Source organism: Equus caballus, chromosome 15 (assembly GCF_041296265.1).
Source record: "Equus caballus isolate H_3958 breed thoroughbred chromosome 15, TB-T2T, whole genome shotgun sequence".
In the NCBI taxonomy this organism is placed as follows: domain Eukaryota; kingdom Metazoa; phylum Chordata; class Mammalia; order Perissodactyla; family Equidae; genus Equus; species Equus caballus.
The window spans coordinates 74,739,317-74,761,147 of NC_091698.1; the positions used below are offsets into that span (position 1 = coordinate 74,739,317).

The 21,831-nt window shown below is 40.9% G+C and overlaps 1 protein-coding gene across 39 annotated transcripts in view; it reads right to left on the reverse strand.

The window, feature by feature from the left end:
* Positions 1 to 21,831, reverse strand: part of ARHGEF33 (Rho guanine nucleotide exchange factor 33) — a 111,984-nt gene that overhangs the window by 53,786 nt on the left and 36,367 nt on the right. For all 39 annotated transcript variants that reach the window (XM_070235595.1, XM_070235593.1, XM_070235569.1 and 36 more), the window contains 8 exons: positions 20,187 to 20,246; positions 18,867 to 19,091; positions 14,105 to 14,234; positions 8,315 to 8,447; positions 6,435 to 6,518; positions 5,183 to 5,266; positions 3,376 to 3,524; positions 2,187 to 2,351 (listed from right to left, as the gene is read on the reverse strand). In XM_070235595.1, the coding sequence (XP_070091696.1) occupies positions 2,187 to 2,351; positions 3,376 to 3,524; positions 5,183 to 5,266; positions 6,435 to 6,518; positions 8,315 to 8,447; positions 14,105 to 14,234; positions 18,867 to 19,091; positions 20,187 to 20,246 (1,030 nt within the window). The remainder of the gene's footprint in view (positions 1 to 2,186; positions 2,352 to 3,375; positions 3,525 to 5,182; positions 5,267 to 6,434; positions 6,519 to 8,314; positions 8,448 to 14,104; positions 14,235 to 18,866; positions 19,092 to 20,186; positions 20,247 to 21,831) is intronic.

The following is a 21,831-nucleotide window of genomic DNA, read 5'->3' on the forward strand; positions in this document are numbered from 1 at the left end:
GAGCAAGGAGGCACTGCGTAGATATGACTGGTGAGCCAAGGACAGTCATCACTCCCCACGTGGAGGCTCTGATCCTCCCCACCACGTGTCAAGACCCCAAGGCACCTCTCTTCTCCCTTCTCTCCCTTTCTTGCCCTAGCAGAGTCATGCAAAATAATGGAAACAACTTTTGTTCGACTCATGGATCTTCATGCTTAAAAACAATTCCTAGATGAAGTCAGTGTGGCATGATCTTCCTAACTGTTGAATCTGGATGATGGTATATGGGCTTCACTGTACTCTTTTGTGTACGTGTGAAATTTTCATAATAAAGAACTAAAAAATTACTTGTGGCTATAAAGCATGCATGTGTAAGTCATCTCGAACTTCCACTGACAAAAACGTTACCAATGTGAAAAGGCTCTCACTCTGGATATGCCCAGTTTCATGGAGGGTTTCCTTGTTTAATCATGGATAACGAATAGTTAACATAGCATACTAGGATAGCATACCCATCAGATTGGTTGAGATTTTCCAGTTCTGCTGGAATTTAGTTGCCAGACAGAAGTGAGTGGACTGCTATACACCCACCCAAACTGGTTATTCTGCTAGTTTATGTATTCATATTTCATTCTACCACAAAAATGCATAAAGAATACAGATATAAACACACGCTGAATATCTTTCTCTGGTGAAATTAAGATGAAAATTAGGTTGCACAGAGGTGAAAAGAAATAATAAAATGAAATATTGACCTGACTTGACTTCTCTTTTAACTTGGGAGATTGTTGTTGAGTTTTTTCTAGCTGTTTTCCCAACAGAGTGCATAATAGCCCGTTCAGTGTGGGTATAATCTGTAGGGATTTCATTTTTTGGCTCTGCTTGTTACACTTGAAGATAAAGTTTTATCATTGTCTTAAGAGTTGAAGTGACCCACAAAGTACATATCCACCTCCTGCCTCTCTCCCACTCTCTACCCAGGATGGGCATTTTTTCTGTGTAGAGTTCTCTCCCTACAGGACTTCTAGGATTTTCTTTATAGGAGGAAAATCATCCTGGGCTCTGTTTATAGAAAGGTTAATGTCTCATAGGTTTCAAAATGATTATGTATCATTCTGCTTTCCTGCTTCTGTATTTGCATTTTCATCTCTCACTGATAAATGTTCTCATAATTTTAAGAGATGAGAGCAGAAAGAGGAAACAGGATTTATTTTGATCAGTTGCTCCTTCCAGTGATTGTAATTGACATTCTCAAAACTGTAGTAATTAAAACTTGAAGTAACCTCACTTGCCTACCTCTCACTTTATTGTAATTTTAGAAAAGTAGCTTCTTGCACGAAATCTAAATTTTCCTTAATAAAACCCAAAGCAGAAATTATAGTCTAAGGAATTAGTTTTGTGAGAACTGCCTGTATTTGGTAAAGTGGGGATTTGGAATTTTGAGTTTGGGTTTCCTTTAATCCTACCAAAAGTCCTGGTTTCAAAAGCAACTGAATTGACTTTATCCTTATCCTTCAGAGGTAAAGGAGTTCCAGGTATTTAAACAGACTAATCCTTATCCTAAACGTTGTCAAGAAGTTTGCTGAATGAGAATCCAGTTTAGTCTGCTAGAGGGTTATGTGCAGAGACTTTAAAAGACTGTCAAATCCATCCACTGCCCAGAACAGCTTTTGGAAAAGCTGTCAAAAGTGAAGAACAGAGCTTATGAAGTCCTTTTCTGAGGAAGCTTCAAGGAGGATCGGGAAGGTCCTCTCTGCACCACCTCGGACCTGTTTCTTATCCTCAGAGCCCAGACTTCTGACACCTGACTGGGATTCCTTTTCCCTCCACTATGTCTTTCAGAGAACTTAAGGGGGTTCCCACCATTTTACAACTTAAGGCTGTAAAATGCCTTCCTCTCTGTGGTACTCTCTCCTCTTCTATCATTGTCCAAACCCAAAGAGACTCATGCTGTAGGTAGAGGGTGCTCCTGTGTGGTGAAAGTGTTGGAAGTAACCTCCAGCCTCTAGGCCTGTCCCTTAACATTAGTGCCTTCCTCTGGGACCCAAGCATTGGATCAGCTCCTTGCCTTCCTGATGGGGCAAGAGGGAGGGAGGAGTGCTGTAGGTCATACTCCTAATCCAGGCTGGACTGCTACCCTACCTGGGGTAGACTGCCTGGGACACAAGGGCATTGCTATTACCCTTTCCACAGCAACAGGTGCTTACGTGACAGCAGGACCAGAACTGGGAGTAGAAGGGTAGGGTTGCAGCATCTCTTCTGAGTGGATCCCACTGTCACGGACGGCCTCAGGACCTGCAGTGGGGGAAGCATCTTGCCCGGCATTTGCACACTGAGAAGCCAGCCCTTTGTACAGCTTCGCCATGGATGACCTAACAGAATGGAAGTAACAATTCTCAGGATGTACAGTGGGAAATCGGTTCTCTGAACACACAGATTATGCCAAGAAAGAGAGACAAATTTTCTCAGATGAAGCTCAGCTGTGAAGTTCTCTCTGTCTCTCCAGGGCCCTCTACAAACCGGGTTGCTTACATAATAGGGTACAAGCTGGATGCTGGGCAGGCGTAAGGATGCCAATTAATTGGCTGAATTGAGTTGGGGAAAGGGGTGGTACGGGGAGATGTCCTCCATTAGAGGAGCCGTGGCTTGGGAGATAGCATCTTTTTCTGGTTTGAAGTACCCAGAGAAATGATTCTGTTTTCCTCATTGGACTGAGATGAGGTTGAAGGAAATCCAAGGCATTAGGAAGCTCTGCTATGGGTTGTTTCTCTTACTTCTGAAGCCCAGATTCTTCCTAATCAGCTCTTTCTGCGCCTTCTTAGGGTGAAATCTGTTCAACCACCACCTCCCCTCTTATTTGTTTTATTTTTATCCATAGCACTTATCACCATCTAACTTATTTATTACTGGCTGTCCAGGTCTAGAGAGTAAGCTTCATGTGGCAGAGATTTTTGTCTGTTTTGTTCATTGCAGCATATTTAGTGCATAGAACGGTGCCTGATACACAATGGGTGCTCCATAATATTTGCTGAATTGTTGAAGAAAACCACATTCTGGCCTTTATGCTGCAATTTTAAACCTGGTAAGTTTAGGGAAACTGAACTATTGTTGAGGTAGTTAGCAAGCTGAGTTAAGCTGGGGTCTGCATAGGCATGAGAGTGAAAGTGCTTATTTTCCTAAAATACTTTCCACCAGGTAATAGGGCCCTCCATACTATAGCCAGCCTGGCCACCTCTCTTCCCTCCCCTTCTCTCTTCTCTTCTGCCTCCCTTTACTGCACTTCAGCCACTTAACATACAATGTGGTTACTTGTGACAGCCACCCACGCTGGCTATCTGCATCCCTGTTCTCAGAAACCTTTGATCAGCCCTCTAGACTGCACCATCAGAACCTTACTTCTTGAGCTTTTTCCGTTTCTGAATGAGCAGGTCCTCATTGCATTGAAACAGCAGGGTGTAGTGTGAGATAAATACTCGAAGGCGCTGAACACACACCAGAAGTAGGTAATAGTCAGGGTGTTCCTGCTCTGTGAACTTCAGAACATTCTGGATGGAGGAAAAAAGGAAGCAGAATTGCATAATTAGAATGAAAAGTTGTTTGTCTCTTCTGCACCTTGCCTTGATCTGTTGTGAGAGTTTGGTAGCCATTTAATCAAAACAACAATACATACAGCCAATCTAATTATAAGCTAAAAGGTCAAATTGCCGTTCTCTTTGTCCATCACAGCAAGGGAAAATATTAGTTACTATTGCTCCTGTTTGGGTTGGATGTGAACGTAAGACAATTCCATCTGAAAAGTTAGAAGGATCTACTGATTAGATCTCCAAGGTAATGGAGTCATTCTAACAATTACTGTCTATAAGCAATGCCTTTTAACTCAAAGGAGTCAGACCAATGGTGAGAATGTCAAGATTCAAGGCAGGCTGGAAGGGGAGAATGTTTATGATCAAGTCTGGCCTGGTGGCCATCCTGTTATATTGCCTACTGTGCTGTAATGCAACAGGCATGCTAGTTGGATTTGGGAAAGCGAACATTTAGTGAGTGCTTCCTATTGCCAAGTACTAAGCCCTTTATATTTTCTCATTTAGTGTTTACCACAACCTGGTTAGATAGGTACAATTATTACCTCCATTTAACAAAAAAGGAAACTGAGGCACAGCAAAGTTAAGTAATCTTCATTAGGTCACACATCTAATGAGTAGTGGAGCCAGGATTTGAACTCAAGCTAGACAGTAGAACCAGGGGTCTTATTTACCATATCGCTTGCAAGCCTGGGTTTCAGTCCTAGTTTTTTTTACCTACTAGGTGTGTTAACTTGGGCAAGTTACTTAACTTCTTTAGCTCTCCATTTCCTTATCTAAAAAATAGTAGTAATGATACCTATTTTGTGAGACTGTTGAAAGGATTAAATTAGATAATTATTGTGAGAAAATGATTTTAAGATCTAAAGCCACATACAACTGAAAGTCTTTTTATTATTGATACTGGGCACTTCTACCTAAGATAAATTCCAAGCATTTCTAAGATGCTTTCAATGGATTACTTAGGAAGGTCAGTCAGCAATGAAACCAGAACAGGTGGGTGGTGGGAAGAACAGGGGCTGATGGGGGTGGGAGTGGGTGGGTGATGAGCCTCTCTCTCGACTCTACTTCCTCCAAGGTGCTACAAGCCCTGTGGGAAACTGGTGTGAAGAAGCCAGCTGGTCAGCTTCTTCATGCTTCTTCTCTGACATAGACATAAGCAATGTATGGTAGACCTTTGGGCCCAAGCCAAAAGAGAGCAGTCAGGATAGCGGTTGAGGGGGCAGGTTACCTAGGTATTTCTTAGATGCTGGTAGGGGACGGGGGGAGGGGACAGAGGGTTGCATTTAGATGGCTGTAGAACCATGGTAGAAGGGACTGAATAGGTACTCAGAGTCTAGCAGGAGCTGCTATAGAAAGATCCTGGATCAGCAGAGATGTGGACTGCTGGTAAATGCAGACCATACTTCAAAGGCAAGCATCATGAACCAAAAGTTTTTAGAGATTGAGATTTTAGCTCATACCACAAGGTGGGGATGGAGTAATCATAACAATCTAAATTATTTAAATGCTTCTTTGAAATATTAATGATTCTTTGACCCTTTACAGTATTTCTCAGTTGGAAGCCAAAAACAATTGTTTAGTGTGAAAATCGGTTTGGTGGCTTGCACAGCCATGCCTACCTGCAGATGTATCAGATATTCAGGGATGCGCTGGACTATGTGAAAAAACAGTGTGTAGATGTCAGATTTAATATCTTCATCACCCTGAATGAAAGAAAGGTAGAGTCACTCCTCAGTGTTCCTCCATCTCTGGCTGCAGAACCCCAGAGTCAGCCCCACAAGAGTAGGAAAGGTTAACTCCCAGAGCATTTTCTTCCTCTAGAGTGTCGTGAAGCATTGATCTGTCATCAGAGAGGCCACTTGCTCAGGGACATACTCAAGGACACAGCACTTCTCTAGCAGGAAGAATATCATATACTTCTTTTGAATCCACCCAACTTTCCAAACTAACCCTTCCTTCCCCCTCCCCCCCATCTTAGCACATGCTAGACAGAAGTGGGTACCCAATAGATTGTATTTGAGTTGAATGATTTCATCGAGGTTCTTCAGCAAGTAATCATTACAATGGTTTCCTAATAAGCACTAGGGTGGATTGGAGCCCCCTGAGAGTAGGCAAAGGAGTATGATTAGAAACTGATCAGCTGGCCTGGCAGCAGGAAACATGTTGGATTTTCTCCATGTCCCTTCTATTCTCTTCCTTTCCCTTTCTCAAATAGTTGCTGACTGCTGACATACAGTAGGCGTTATATGGGGTTGGCAGTAGTGGGAGGTTGATGTAGAAGGCTAATAAGACAGAGTCCCTCACCACTTGTGAAACTTGATGAACTCTTGGCTTTAGGGCTGCTGATACAGTTTTTTCCTATTGACCTAAAATAGCTAGAATTGTTATATATTTGTATGTGTTTATTGAGCATCTAATATATCACTTCAGTAGCAATACTTAAAGCAACATGACTAGAGCCACTTTATGATCTTATAAACTGACAGACACAGGATGACTTGAGTTTAATATTCAGTTTATATGAGTTGAATATTCAGATTCATATTGTCTGAGCCTAAAATGAAACAAAACCCTTCATACAGCATGCAAGCTGCAGCCTGAAGATCTTTGCTTAGAACCCCTGTTTACTTCATCTGTACTTTCAGTGGAATGGAACACAGGGTCAGTAAGGGAGGGCAAGGACGAAATCAATGGCACTGATCCTTGAGTGAGTTCCTTTAACCCCAGGTAGGAGCATCAGTGGTTGTTCAAGCCATTCTCCAGCCTGGAAGACAAGCTCAGAGTGCATGTGCTGCATATCCTGCGTGAATGAGCAACATCATATAGATAGATGTGTAAACAAAGGGCAGTGCACACATAGAGTTAACTTACCTCCTTCAGAACAACAACATGAACCAAGGAGATGCATTCAGGCAGGTCCCTCAGGTAGGCAACATAATAATCCAAAAAATTATTCTTGAAAACAAACACAAGAAATACATGGTAAGAACCTGGAAATAGGCATGATAACAACTAATATTTTTATAGAGTCATGTATATAAAAAAGGAGTATGGGGCCGACCATGTGACATAGTGCTTAAGTCTGACGGCTCCACTTCCACAGCCCTGCTTCACAGTTTCAGATCCCTTCTGTGGACCTACACCACTCATCAAGCCATGATGTGGCAGCAACCAGCATACAAAATAGAGGAAGACTGGCACAGATGTTAGCTCAGGACTAATCTTCCTCATGCAAAAAAAGAGGAAGATTGGCTCAGAGTGAATCTTCCTCACCAAAAAAAAAAAAAAAAAAAGTAGTACTTTGCAGAGATTACTTTAATCACTCATTTAATGTGTTTATTAATATCTTTTTGGTTTTTTAATTCAGCTTTTAAAAAATCTTTTTGGTTTTAAGGTAGATATCCCTAAGGACTTGGGAACCAAAACTTAGTAGCCCAGCTTTAACAAGAGAAAGGGAAATGATAAACCAAGGCAGAGAGAAGGGATCATGTAAGTTGAAAAAGTATTTTTAAATTGTTAAATAATAAAAATGCATATTTGTTTTTAAATTACTTTTAATTTCAATCTACATCTAAATGAGGAACTTGGTCCAACCCACCTCATAGGGTCTAGACCCGTGGTTCTCAACTTTTTTCACTAATTGCGTATTTCCACAAATTGCATATTTGCCTATCCAAATGCCCTCAGGAAGACAATTCTCAGCTTCTGAAATTATATTCCCATAGATGTAACAATTCTCAGCCCAAGAAAGCATAGTAAATACAAATGAGTAAAAGTGATATTAGAGGGATAGCCCTACATTCACTCTAATCTATACAAGTAAATAATTTGCAAACTTTATATTATTACCCACAGTTGAGAATCATTGATATACAGAGGTTGATTGCAGGAACAATCTGGCTTGCGGACCAATTTTAATTAGTCCACACAATATTTTTAAAATAAGAAAATTTCACACAAAATTCTGGATTTCTAGCTTCTCTTAAAATATCAGAAGATCTGTCAACTCTAGTCCTTTTTTTCCTGCATGTAGTTGGGTAAAGCTGAGTAGCTATTCCTTATAGAAAAGCATATATGCTCCACTTAAGCTCACTTTCCAGCAGTCCGTACTGTATGACATTCAGTTCACTTCCACTCATTTGTTTCACTATCTGGCCCCCTAGGCATTGAGTTAGAAACTTCCAGCCTGGATCATATTTCTTTGTAGAACATTGTAGAGATTTCAAAACTTAGCATCCATCCTTTCTCAAGGAGGTAAAAACAAGAAGCGTTCAAGACAAATAGCTTAGAGATTTTTAAAAATCTCTAAGGAATGAAATTGTGTATGAAACTACATACATATATACAAACTCTCAAGTACTTATTTTATATGTATGTATAGATATATATGTGTGTGTAAATATATTTATACAGATATACACACACACACACACACACATGAGTACTCAATTATAGTACAGTAATTGAATACATTGGGCCATCACAGTACAGTGGAAAGTGATGAACTGGAAGTTGGAAGACTTGGGTTCTAGTCACATCTACAACTATCTAGCTGGCTGGGTGATTTCAGCAAAGTCTTAATTTCTTTGAAATTTATTTCATTATCTGTAGAATGAGAAGTTTAGACTAGATCTCAGCAGTTTTTCTAACTCTAAAATTCACTGATTCTAGATTCTCCATTAAGAGAACCAGACAAGGAACACACAGATGCATATAATTCAAGTTTATAAAGGATTAAAAAAAAACCTTACCTCATCATTTGTTAACTTAAGAAATAAATCTCCAAGGACTCCTTGGCGCGGCCACTTCAGGACCCTTTCCTGCAGAGCATGAAGCAGATCCAGGTGCTGCTGGACAAGGTACCGTAAAGAGCCGGGGAAGAGGCTTGAAACGGAATAGAGAGAGGATCACACAAACCAGGTGGAGAGAAGAAAAGGCCCTACAAGCATTATGTGCAGCAGGTGCCATTTTCCCAGTCACTGAAAATATTCTGAGTCACAGGTTTCCATTGAGGATTTTAAAAAAAGGTTTGTCATTGTAGACCTCATAGCAGATATCCTCAGACTATAAAAAGACCCCTTTACCGATGGCTCCTATACAAATGTGTATTGAACTAACAAAGAGCACATCACTTGAACAGATGTTGTCAACCCAAACTAGTATATTCATTTATGTGACACTCAGTGGAAATTCTAAAGGAAATCTTTATTTTTTTTTTTTAAGATTGGCACCTGAGCTAACATCCATTGCCAATCTTTTTTTTTCTTCTTCTTCTTCTTCCAAAGTCCCCCAATTAGGCCAGCCCCATGGCCAAGTGGTTGGGTTTGTGTGCTCTGCTGCAGTAGCCCAGGGTTTCACCAGTTCAGATCCCGGGTGTGGACATGGCACCACTCATTGGGCCATGCTGAGGCAGCATCCCACATGCCACAACTAGAAAGACCCACAACTAGAATACACAACTATGTACTGGGGGGCTTTGGGGAGAAGAAGGAAAAAACTTTTTTTTAAAAAAAGCCCCCCCAATGCATAGTTGTATATTCTAGTTGTAGGTCCTTCTGGTTGTGCTATGTAGGACGCTGCCTCAGCATGGCCTGATGAAAGATGCCATGTCGGTGCCCAGGATCCGAACAGGCGAAACTCTGGGCCAGCGAAGCGGAGCACACGAACCCAACCACGTGGCCACAGGCCAGCTCCACTTTTTGATGTTTTAAAGTTACTCTCTCTTGTGCACTATAGTCTGTCTATTCTAATTAGTATTATAGATAACAGCACTAAGGTAGCACTTGGTCATTCTCAGCTACTACATAGGAGACTGCTACTAAAGTAAGTAGGGAAATTTGTTTAAAGCTGACAACTAAAAGCTCAGGGGGTAGGAGTATGAAAGTGTTCCTTTTCTCCTCTCTTTTGAAAGCTTCTAAGAGTAATTCTGGGCAAGGACAGAGTCTTCCCTGGCGAGGCTACAGACTAGGCCTGGCCTGCTATTCCCTGGAGTTGCACAGAGCTCCCTTACTATTATCATATTCTGCTCCCCTATCTCTCAATGTGCCTCATTATTTCAGAAGAAGGGAAGGGAGGAAGAGAGAAGTCAGAGAAGGATGGGATGGAGAGGAGAGCTAGAAAGAGAATCATGGGGGAAGAAAAATGCGGACTGGATGTAGAAGGGTAGGGTGATCAGAGGTATATAGGAATGAGGAAGGAGGAAAGAGAAGGAATTGGAGTCTTGTTGGGCTACAGCAAGAATCTGAACTCTAACTTGATGACTTAGGGGAATTGAAAGTATTTTCCCTCATCTTTCAAGATCACAAGTTTAACAAAGATGAAAGTGATGACCTGCTTGTCATGGAGAGCCGAACTTATTTGGATATTTCCCCAGGATCTAATTAGAGTGCTTTGCCAACCCTGAACAAGCAGATCTTTGTCGAGAACAGTACCAAGGACACCAGTTTGAGAGGAGGTTTTTCCAAGTAAAGCAAAGACTCCCCTGGGGCTGCAGCTCAGAGAAGACACACAAACACCAGAATAGTGTGCACAGCCCCCTCTGAAAAGATATAAGGATTCCTTCCACTCCTATCTTCCGCCCCTCCATCTCCTATACCGTGAGTCTCCATGTATGTGAAGCCAGCTGATCTGTAAGCACAAGAGGAGAGGCCTCCTCATCAGAGCTCATGCGGCTAGTGCAGTGGGCTTGGAGATCTAAGTAATCCCTGTCCAGATCAGAGAGAATTCAGGCGGGTGGCTAGGACACAGTTTGACTGGGAGAAGACCATAAAACTGATGGAGAAAAGCACAGCTGATCAAGCTGAAAGAGTGAAACATTGCACCAGCAAAATATCTACAAGTGAAAGATTCTCCCCACCCAGAGGCTATTGATGACTTTGAGTAATATTCCTGGTGTGACACCGAAAGACGTTAGGGCACTATGGTGAGAGCTGACCTTGTGATGGGTTCTCCATATAGGTTATGTAATATGTCTTGGATTCTCTCTTCTCTTTTTCTTTCCTTTCCTCTTCTCTCCTTTCCCTTTCTTTTTTTTCTTTCAAGAAATCTGCCTTCTGCTACACTGTGCCAGTGTATATGCAGGGTTGGAGAGCTGATATCAACATCCTTCTGGACTGTCCACTGGGGTAATAGCTTGAGATTTCAGGGTGGGGTCAGAGAAGGCTAACGCTCCCATCAAGTATAGCGGAAGCACATAAGTTACAGGAAGAGCGATGACCTACAGTGGCTTCTATACCAAATATTGAAAACAGGCTTTAAAATCTTTATATTAATTTAATAAGGATATTATTTGAAATTTGGGAGGAGCGTGGAGGAGGTGAACCAGGAGATGGAGAGCAGAGGGAGAAAGAAGTCGAGAAGTATAGACACGCTTAACCTATTTCATTCTTTTGCCTGGAGCCAGACTCGACTCCCAGAAGAAACTTTTTGACAATGATGAAAGTATTAAGTGCTCAACTTCTTGTCTGTTTCGTACTGGGGGTGAAATTATGGCAACGCAAATAGTTTATTCTTTTTAAAGCCTTCAAAGTAATTTCAACTCCCACAATACAGTACTTAATGAGGGAAATAAACTAAAAGCAATGAAGGAAAATCCAGTTATAGTTTCAAATTAATAACTTAGCTCTTGCCAGTTCACTTTTAGGCCAAAGTAACTCCTGAGCTTCAGCAGCAGGATGTAACCAAATTTGATGGGCATCGATAATGAAACATGTGCCACCTGGTGGTGATCTGTAGCATACAGCTTACTGAGTTGGTGCATGTGGCGCCCAAGTTTAGTTTATAAATCTAACTGGCAATCCTGTCAAGCTGACTTTGTTCCTCCCCACAGGCGTTCAGACAGGGCTGTTTGATCCTGAGGTTGTGGCTCTATCTGGGTGAATCAGACAGAAAAAGCCAAGAACTCCAACTTCTGTGATATTCCAACAAATGAGCAACAGCCCACAAGATCCACTCAGGCTTCAGCTGGCAGCCTGTGCCCCGCAGCTTCCAGCTCTTTCAGCCAGAGGCAGGGCTGACTAGAAAAGGGCAGAGGAGGCTCTTGAGCACTTCGCTTTTTTCTAGGGAAAACCCGAAGTTTTATCTTATAGGTTTGAGAAGATATGACAACCTCAGGTTTGAGGGTCAGGTTGTAGCCATGGTAGATGTTATTTTCACCCCCAGGTGACTTCTCAACAGGAGAAAAAAGTGCTGAAGGCTTGTGGTTTGTAACGGGAAAGGTAGTACATGTTAATAAATTTATTTTAATCTTTGCATGGGGAAAAATATCCACAGGGAAAAGGAGTAGTCTCATTGCATTCTGTATTTCATTCCACTGGTCTATTTAACGTACACATAGAGGCTTCAGAAAAGCTTAGCAAAAAGCAGTATGGTGAGTGAAGAAGGATAATGAAAATCTAACCCAAGGGTGGAAAGATGGCAACAGCGCAAAGCTCAGAACCAGAAACCTCAGAGTAGTACTAAGAGTATTGAGTTGAAGGTTTTCTCTTCTTGTTCTATGAGAAGAAAAGAGGTTAGCTTTGTAATAACTTAAATGAGTAGCATTATCATGGATATGAGAAATAACTGTTATCTTCCTTTCATTGAGGATTATGTGGCAGTTTTGATTTTTTTTAACCTCAAGATGTGGGGGAAAGTTCCACTCCTTCCTCAGTAATGCATCATAAGAGAACATCTTAGAGAACCAGGAAGTGACAGCAGGTAGAAAAGAGCTTCAGTGAGCTAAGAACCTATCCAGTATCCCTACTTGATAAATCAGCTGGGAGCTGAAGTAAGAGCTTATAGGCTGTTAAGAGGAAGCCTGAGTGTTGAAATAGGGAGAGACAGAAAGGCTGCTTCTGTTTATCTGAGAAACTGGACATATTACTGTTAGTCAGGGTGGTTTCTTTGAAACCGTGAGGTACTCAGAGAAGCAGTGTGATGTTGAAAGAGCACAAGGTACAGGGCCAGCCAGGCCTGGGTTTGAATTCTGGCACTAATTGGCTGTGAGGCTTTAAACTCTGGACCTTCGTTTCTTCATCTATAGGGTAGGACTCACAGGGTTCTTGTGAAGATTTCGTGAAGTTATAAATGAGGTACCTAGCACAAGACCTGGTTCCTGTGATCCACAGTAAACAATCCCCTCTTTCTCTCTCATTGCCTGGTCCCTCAATTTTCACAGACTAGAGAGGGATGCTGCTGGCTTAGAATCTTAGATGCGGAGCAAAGCCGCACCGAAAGGTAGACTCGGCTTTAGACTTGATAATGTAAACTGAGCAGGTGTTTGGCAACAGCAAGATAGCTAGAGGCCATAGAGACTTCTCAGAGGGCTGAAGGGGCAATCTGGGAGGGTGGGACAAGCTGGATTGGGGTCTAGAAGGGGGAAGGAATTAAGTGGTCAGATGGAGAAGGAAGGACCAATGAGACTCTGGGTGGCCACTGAGAGAAAGTGAAGCCCAGTCCAGAGCCACTATTGCTCACATCTTTAGCTGTGCTGTATTACCCTTTCTGTTTGTTGTTACTTTCTATTTTGTTTACCTCAGTTTTGCAGTAAAATAATTCTTGAAAATAGTCAAGCCGCTTGTGGGTTTGTCAGAGAATACTTTCTCACTTCAGTCATTCAGATAGGTGAGCATTGTGCTTTGGTAACGTGGTATATTCTGACAGCTGCAAAGCCAAGTAAAACTGGGGGGATAATAAGGAGCAGGAAAATACAGTTAGGGGCCTCCCTAGGTAGAGTCACAATTTGTGAACCACCAGTGTATATTACCTGAGAGAATATTTAAAGTAATAATGCTACATTTGTCCATAATAGTCCATAATCCAGACTTTCCATTGTTTGGATTGGCTTTTTCCTCAATTAATCTGGATTATTACATCTTCATTACATTAGTCTTTTCCACCGAATCATTGTTTCCTCCTTCCTGCTTTCTCCCAACAGAGAGGGAAGCAGAGAAAATCTAAATATTATGAACGGATATAGATGGAGGAGGCTTGTCACCTGTCACTCATGCTAGCAGGAGGCTAGCATGCTGTTACACTACACTGCAGACCTTTGGAAGCATTGCCCCACGACGCAGGTATACACACACACACACCACCACAGACTCATGCGTTATCCAGCACGATGGGATCACCTGAACGCATCATAAGAAAGGTCCAAGTTCAGAGTTACATCAGCCCTGTGTCATTTATCTAATGGCCACTTAGTGCTTCAGACCTCCACTGCATCCGTTCCCTTGTACCTCCAGGACACCCGTTATCCCCAGAGGACATGCGGATGGCAATAGAGAGCAGTGCCTTCTCTCCATAGCATTTATTCTCCTTTTAGGTTCTTAATAGACACGCCAGAGACACTGAAGGCCCAGGAGACTATACTCATTTTCTTATCTGCTGAAAATCTAAACTTGAGACTTGCCAGGGGTTACCTGCTGTCACTTCCTATTCTCTTTTCAAAAACTATTTCTGGAACTCTTCACAGGTCCCAGAATTCCCAAAGTGGAAACAAACAACTTACCTTAAATTTTAATCAATCTGAAAAGCAAAGGCAATGAACACATGGATACCTTCTCTCTTTTGAATTCCTCTTTCCGTCTGACCCCTGGAATGTTGCCTTGATCTTCAGGATCAGAGAGATGTTAATGACGTATTTTCTTTCTGATTCAAGCAGTTCTAGAGCCACAGTCTGTCTTTTTGCTTTAAAAATAAACCAAAAGAGGGAATTTTTGTTAACCCCTCCTTCTCAAAACCCTCCTAAATGATAGAAAGCAATAAAAAGATGTGGAAAGCAATAAAAGAGACAGCAAGTTTTTGGAAGATGGAAAACAGGATGGAGGCATGGTAAATAACTCAGCAGAGTACAGGACACAAAACCTTGGTGTTCTCATCTGCTGAGATGCAGAAAGGCTCAAGGATTGGAGGCACCACAGAAAGTGTAAGTAAGGGGCAATGCTGAAAACAGGAGACATAGTCTACATAAAGTGCAATCGAATTTCCAGTTCCCCACTCCAATGCCAGATGGCTTCCTCATTTGCACCCCATGGGAAATGAGACAAATTAAACTAGAGAAGCCCTGCTCTCTGGGACCTGGGTGAAAGACAGCAGACATAGCAGAGTCAGAATTGAGATGCTAAAATGAAAATAAAAGGATTCAGAGAAGGCTTGCATACTCAACACAGAGATTCCCCTCAGCCCCTTTCCCTGCAGGTCCCAGAATGCCAGCAGCCACACTTATACTCTCTAGGCAAGAGACTGGAGGATCTTCCACTGGAGAAGCTGAACTGCCCAAGGGAAAAAGGCTAGAGACACTGACTCAAAGAGGTCACCTATCCAAAAGTTAATTTGCAGGCTGATTGGCCCATAATGAAGCCTACATATCGATAAGTTTGGCCAATACAGACTTTTCAGGTTTGTTTTTATTTAGGGCCTCTCTCTTAGATATAAGTAATTAGCTAAGGATCCTCAGACATTTGAATCAAGCTTACACTGTAAAAGAAAGAGAAGAAAAAAGCGTATACACGTATATTTTTTGAAATGGGGAGGGGGAACCCTGAATAAACAGACACTGCAGGAACAAAAGAAAATTTTTTTTAAATCTTATAATTTATATCCTCAAAATGATATGAGAAAAATATTCTAGCATTTAATAATTATAAGATGCTAATTTTTTAAAAAAACAAAATCCAAAAAAAGAAGAAGAAACTTTTTGGTATTTTTAAAAGATAAAAGGGTAGAAGATAAAGTCCAGGAAATCTCTTGCCTCCCTCTCTCCCCTCCCCAAAAAGAAAGAGATGTATTGAAGAAAAATAGAAGAGAATAAGATGGCAGTAGAGGAAATCAATCCAGGAAATCTGACATCAAATTAGCAGTAGTTTCAGAAAAAGGAAAGAAAATGGATGAGAAGATATTATCAAATTAATAATAGACAAAAAATACCAGGACACGTATTTCCAGAGGAAAAGGCCCATTGTGTTCTGCATAAATAATGAAAAAGAGGCACATCATCGTAAGGTACACTAGATTACTGTGAAACTTTAGCACACTGAAGATAAAGAGAAGATCCTAAAAGTTACCAGGGAGAAAAATCAGGTAACTTAGAAAGGACTGGAGATCAGAATGGTATTGGACTTTCCAATAACCACATTAGAAGTTAGAAGACAATGGAATAATTGTTTCAAAATGATGATGGAAAATGATTTTCTATTCAATTATCAACATTTGTGCAAGTATGCAGAAGCTGCTGGATGATGGTTTCCATCAAAACAAGGAGTAGCTGAGGAAGGACACACAAGATTTAAAAACACACACACAGAGGAATCTAACATAAGAGAAATATGAAGGGAATTTCTAGGAAGCCTGGGAAGTCCTTGGACGGTAGCAGTGCAATGGGCCAGAATGGAGTAGGGTGACAGAGGTCTCTAGGACAAATGCTTTAAAAATAAAAAGAATGTAAATGATAGATTTTCTGTGAATTGCTAAGAAAATTTGAAAATATCTCTGTAAATGGAAACGTATACCATGTTCTTCAATTGGAGGACTCAGTACTCTCAAGATGTCAATTCTCTGCTAATTGGAATAAAAGAATATAGACTCTAGAGTTAGACCCACCCATATATGATCACTGGACCGTCCCTATGCAATTCAACGTGGAAAGGAAAGTCTTTTCAGTAAACAGTGCTGAGGCAACTGGACAGCTATATGGGGGAAAAAAATGAACCTGAACTCCTTCCTCACACGACACATCAAAATTTATCCGTTATTAAGTCATAGACCTAACTGTGAAAGCTAAAATCTTTACAACCTTTGGATAGCAAAGATTTCTTGGAAGGACACACAAATCAAAATTGAACTTCATCAAAACTAAAAAGCTCTGTTCATCAGGAGACTATTAAGAAAGTGAAAAAGCAAGCCAAAAACTGGAGTAAAATATTCTGTTTTTGTTAAGGAAGATTAGCCCTGAGCTAACATCTGCTGCCAATCCTCCTCTTTCTGCGGAGGAAGACTGGCCCTGAGCTAACATCCATGCCCGTCTTCCTCTACTTTATATGTGGGACGCCTACCACAGCATGGCTAGCCAAGCAGTGCCATGTCCGCACCCAGGATCTGGGCCGGTGAACCCCAGGCCACCGAAGTGGAATGTGGGCACTTAACCGCTGCACTACTAGGCCAGCCCCTGGAGTAAAATATTCTTAATACATGTATCTGACAAAGAACTCATATTCAAAACATATTAAGAAATCCTGCTAACAGACAATAAAAAGATAAACAACCCAATTTAAAAGTTGGACAAAGGACTTTTAGGAGCTTCATAAAAGAAGATATATGTATCCCATAAGCATATGAAAAGATGCTCAACATCATTAGTCATCAGGGAAGTGCAAATTAAAACTACAATATGATACCCGTACGCTACGAGAAAGGCTCAAATTACAGACTGACCATGCTAAATACGGGGAAGGGTGTGAAGCAACCGGAACTCTCAGACGTCGCTGGTGAGAATATAAAATGTTCCAACCACTTTTGTAAGCTGCTTGATGTTTTCTTTTAAAATTAAACGTAATCCTATCTTATAACCTAAAGATTCTACTCCTAGGTATACTCCCAAGAGAAATGAGGGCATACATCCTAAAGAAGATTAGTACAAGAACATTCGTAGCAGTTTTATTCATAATAGCTCTAAACTGGAAACAATCCAAATGTCCATCAACAGGAGAATGGGTAAAGAAATTGTGGTAAATTTATTCAACGTGACTAATAAAAAGGAAAGAACCACTGAATGAATTACACATAACACATTACATTGGGAGAAAGAAGCCAGACACAAAAGACTACACACTGTATTATTCCATTTACATCCAGTTCAAGAGCAGACAAAACTAATTTATGGTGACAGAAGTCAGAATAGTGGTTCTGTGGGTGGGTATTGACTGGAAAATTGCATGACAGAACATTCTAGGGTAATAGAAATATCATATATCACGGTCTGGGTAGTGGTCAAAAGAGGGTTTACATATATAGAAAGTCAATGAGCTTAAACTAAGGCTTTGTGAATTTTAGTCTATATAAATTAACCGTCAATAAAGTACTGATTAAAAAAAAGCAGGATAAACTTTTTTAAAACATGGGAGCAAGTACGAGAAGAAACTGTTGAAAGAATTTAAAGTGGTGGCTGCTGTTCTTTGTAACAAACCTTTTTGTTTATTTTCATGTATTTGATAATAAAAAATAATTTTAAAAAATTACCTCCCACAGAAAAAGGAACTCTCATACACTGCTGGTGGGAATGCAAACCAGTGCAGCCACTATAGAAAACAGTATGGAGATTTCTCAAAAAATTAAAAATAGAACTACCTTATAACCCAGCCATCCCAGTACCGAGTATCTATCCAAAGAACTTGAAATCAGCAATTCCAAAAGTACCATGCACCTCTATGTTCGTTGCAGCATTATTTACAATAGCCAAGACGTGGAAGCAACCTAAATGCCCGTCAACCGATGATTGGATAAAGAAGATATGGTATATATATATATACACAACGGAATACAACTCAGCCATAAAAAAAGATAAAATCATCCCATTCACAACAATATGGATGGACCTTGAAGGTATTATGTTAAGCGAAATAAGCCAGATAGAGAAAGACGAACTCTGTATGACTCCACTCATAGGTGGAAGTTAAACACAGAGACAAAGAGAACTAATTGGTGGTTACCAGGGGAAAGAGGGGGTGGGGGGAGGGCACAAAGGGGGGAGTGGTGCCCCTACAACATGACTAACGATAGTGTACAACTGAAATTTCACAAGGTTGTAAAAAAAAAAACCAAAAAACAGAACAAAACAAAAAAAATTACCGCCCACAAAATAGTTGGAGGGAAATACCATTGTTTGACATGTAGTAAGTGTTCAGTAAGGACTGATGATTTGAAGGAAAGGAAGGAGGGAAGAAAGGATGGAGGAAGGGAGAACAGACCCTGTCACAGTGTTGGACATTTTGGTGGTAGACACAAGATTCATATATTGAAAATTCCGCATCATTGAATAAGTGGCTCACAAAATTCTGCCCTCTTCTCCACCAACCTTATGCCTTTTTTTCCCCAAAGCACTACATTACTAAGTGTCATGGATACCCAGAACCAAGGTGGTAGTCCCAGCTGGCCATGTGACCTCAAGTGGGGCCCTTCACCTCTATAGGCTTTAGTTTGTTCATCTGAAGAGGAAACCAGAGACAAGGTGGTCTTGTATGTCCACTGAATCTAAATTGCAAGGATTCTAGCCCTTAGGTTTCCTGCTCTTTAAAATTTCAGCCTCCATTCCCCCTTGGAACTTACCAGCTAGAGAGGTTTCACATAATACATTTTCCAAGGAGCTGTGTCTGCCCTGGCTAGTTTCCTTGAGTTTATCTGGGTGGTCTTTTGTGACGTATTCCTCACCCCATTCTTTACCATCCTTAAGTTGCCTCCACACACCAGATGGGAGATGGCCCTTGGATTGGATATCAGCTGAGAGGCAAGACTTAAGGTTTTCTTCTGCTTCTGGAGTTGTTGGGTTCATTCCTGAAAAATAATACCTGCCATCACGATCTGACTTAAAAAAAGAATTGTATTTGTTACTAACTCTTAAATATTATACCCCTGTTTGGTGGCAACTATCTCTTGAGAATTAAATATATCAATTAAGGATTAAAAGTCTTCACAGTGACAAAGGATTGCCTTTCTCTGTTTCTGGTCTATACATCCTCTACTCTTTGTATGTAGTTTCTACTAAATAAGGAATTAAAAAAATAAATTTATAAAATAATATAATTAGCTTATAGTACTATCTATTGGCTCCTCATATTTGCTTCCTTTCAGGTGCTTCCTTTCACACTACGAAAGAAAATACAGAAAGAGGAGGAAGAACAGTGCTAAAGATGATGTTGTCTTTTGAAATTTGTCCTCCTCGGCCCTGATGATGGTAAGTTGCAGAAAGGAAGGAGAAAGGGAGAGAGGGGAGATGAAATAATTTATAAAATTCTGGTGAATTGTCTATTAAGTAAATTATTTTATTTATTTATTTTGAGGAACAGTGGCCCTGAGCTAACTACTGCCAGTCCTCCTCTTTTTTGCTGAGGAAGACTGGCCCTGAGCTAACATCCATGCCCATCTTCCTCTACTTTATACGTGGGACGCCTACCACAGCATGGCATGCCAAGTGGTGCCATGTCCGCACCCAGGATCTGAACCAGCAAACGCCGGGCAGCTGAGAAGCGGAATGTGCGAACAGAACCACTGCGCCACTGGGCCAGCCCCATAAGTAAATAATTTTAAATTAAATTAACTATAAAATATGTGATCCACAGAAAATTTAAGTCATGCTACATATACCTGTGAGTTCTCAGCAAAAGTTAATTCACTGGTAATTGAAATGAGCCAGAAAGAACCAAGAAAACTGGTTTTGTCTTAACCTTCCCCACCCCTTCTCTCTCCTTGGGTTTAACTGAGTCATTGACTTACTCCAGCACACGTCTTGGAATCTTAGAAACCATAATGCTTTATCTTGCCCGTGTTCTTTCATGCCTGGTTGGGGACTAAGGGAGCAGGAGCAAGGAAGGTAGAAGAAGGGAAAGGGTGGAATTACTAGAAGAAAAGAGAACTCAAGGAGCCACTTACCGGGACCCATCATTCCCTTCACATTACTATCTCCTACATGCATGGATCGGGACTCTTGGGCTGCAAAGAAAGGAAAGTTTTCAATCAGTATCCATTCCACTAACATGGACTAGCATGTTCTATTCAGGCACTGGGGACAGACTCACAGAGTTTACAGTATACTGGGGAAGACAGCAGTAAAAAAAGCAAAATTACAATATAGTATGGCAAGCACTATTTTCCCATTTGCAAAAAGACGTAATAAGTGGTACCTACCTCATAGACTACCATGAGAATTAAATCAGTTAATATTTGCAAACTGCATGCAGTAAGAGCTAAATTATTGTTTAACTACGATGGTGAGGATGGTAATGATGAGAAGAGCCAAAATGATGTTAAAATGTGAGTCAGACCCTGTCACTCCTCTGCTTATCTCTCCAATGGCTTCGCATTTCTTTGTAAAAGCTGAAGAACTTATAATGATCATAAGGTCCTAAAATGTCTGCCCCCCTCCTCTGCCTGCTGCTTCTTTTCTTCTTTTAAAACTCCATCTCCTATTTTTCCCCTTGTTCGCTCTGTTTTAGCCTCACTGGTCCTCTTGCTATTCTTTAAACATGTCAATTACGTTCCCACCAGGACCTCGGCACGGGCTGTTTCCTTTCTTCCCCTCTGTATCCATAAGCTAACTTTCTCACCTCCTTTAGGTCTTTACCTGGCACCCTCTCTAAAATCAGACCTGCATTTCCTTATTTTTCTCCTTATCACTGTCTACCATGCCACATATTTTATCTATCTTGTTCATTGTCTGCTTCCTTCAGAACAAAGGCTCCATGAAGACAGGGCTATTTGTTGTTTTGTTCATAACTATATCCCACCCCTTAAATCAGTGCCTGGGGTGGATGGATGGATGGATGGGTAGGTGAACGGAGAGATAGAAGGAAGGATGAATGGGTAGCAGAATGGCCAATGCCTTGACTGCAACCTCACAAGAGAGCTTGAGCTGAGGCACCCAGCTAAGCTGTGCACAGATTCCTGACTCAGAGAATCTGTGACATAATGAATGTTTGCTATTTTAAGCCAATAAATTTTGGGGCAATAGATAACAATTGTATCATTTTATAATTAACTGTAAGTAAGCCAACCCTTTCTGAAAGTTTGGTCCTTTGACTCTGAGTTTTAACATAACCTACCAGCAATCGTATCCAGAATGTCATATTACGGAACATTATTCCCAAATTTCTGCAGCAACTCGGTAGAATAAACTATGTTATATAAACCATGCCTATATAAGAGGGAGGAAAGGAGTTAAATCCATCTGGGCACTTTGCAAATATAAAGTATGGTCTTTTATTTTGTGAACACATTCAGCTGCCCCAGATCTGGCATTGATCTGACCTCTAATTTGCAAGCCCATCCTGTATTCTTCCCTATCAAAATCCTCCTTTTATGTTATGCTCTCCATGACATGGAGCAAAGAAAATAGAGCCACCTGTGATGAACCCATTCCCCACATGGATGAAGTGAGTTTTCCCAGGCTGCACTGATCGGTATGTAAAATAACTACTCAAATGGGTAAAAAACTAAAAATAAAAAAGCAAATCTAAACTTTGAAGTTAATACTGATTAAAAGCCATTTGACTTAATTTTTAAATTCAGTTATTCAAAA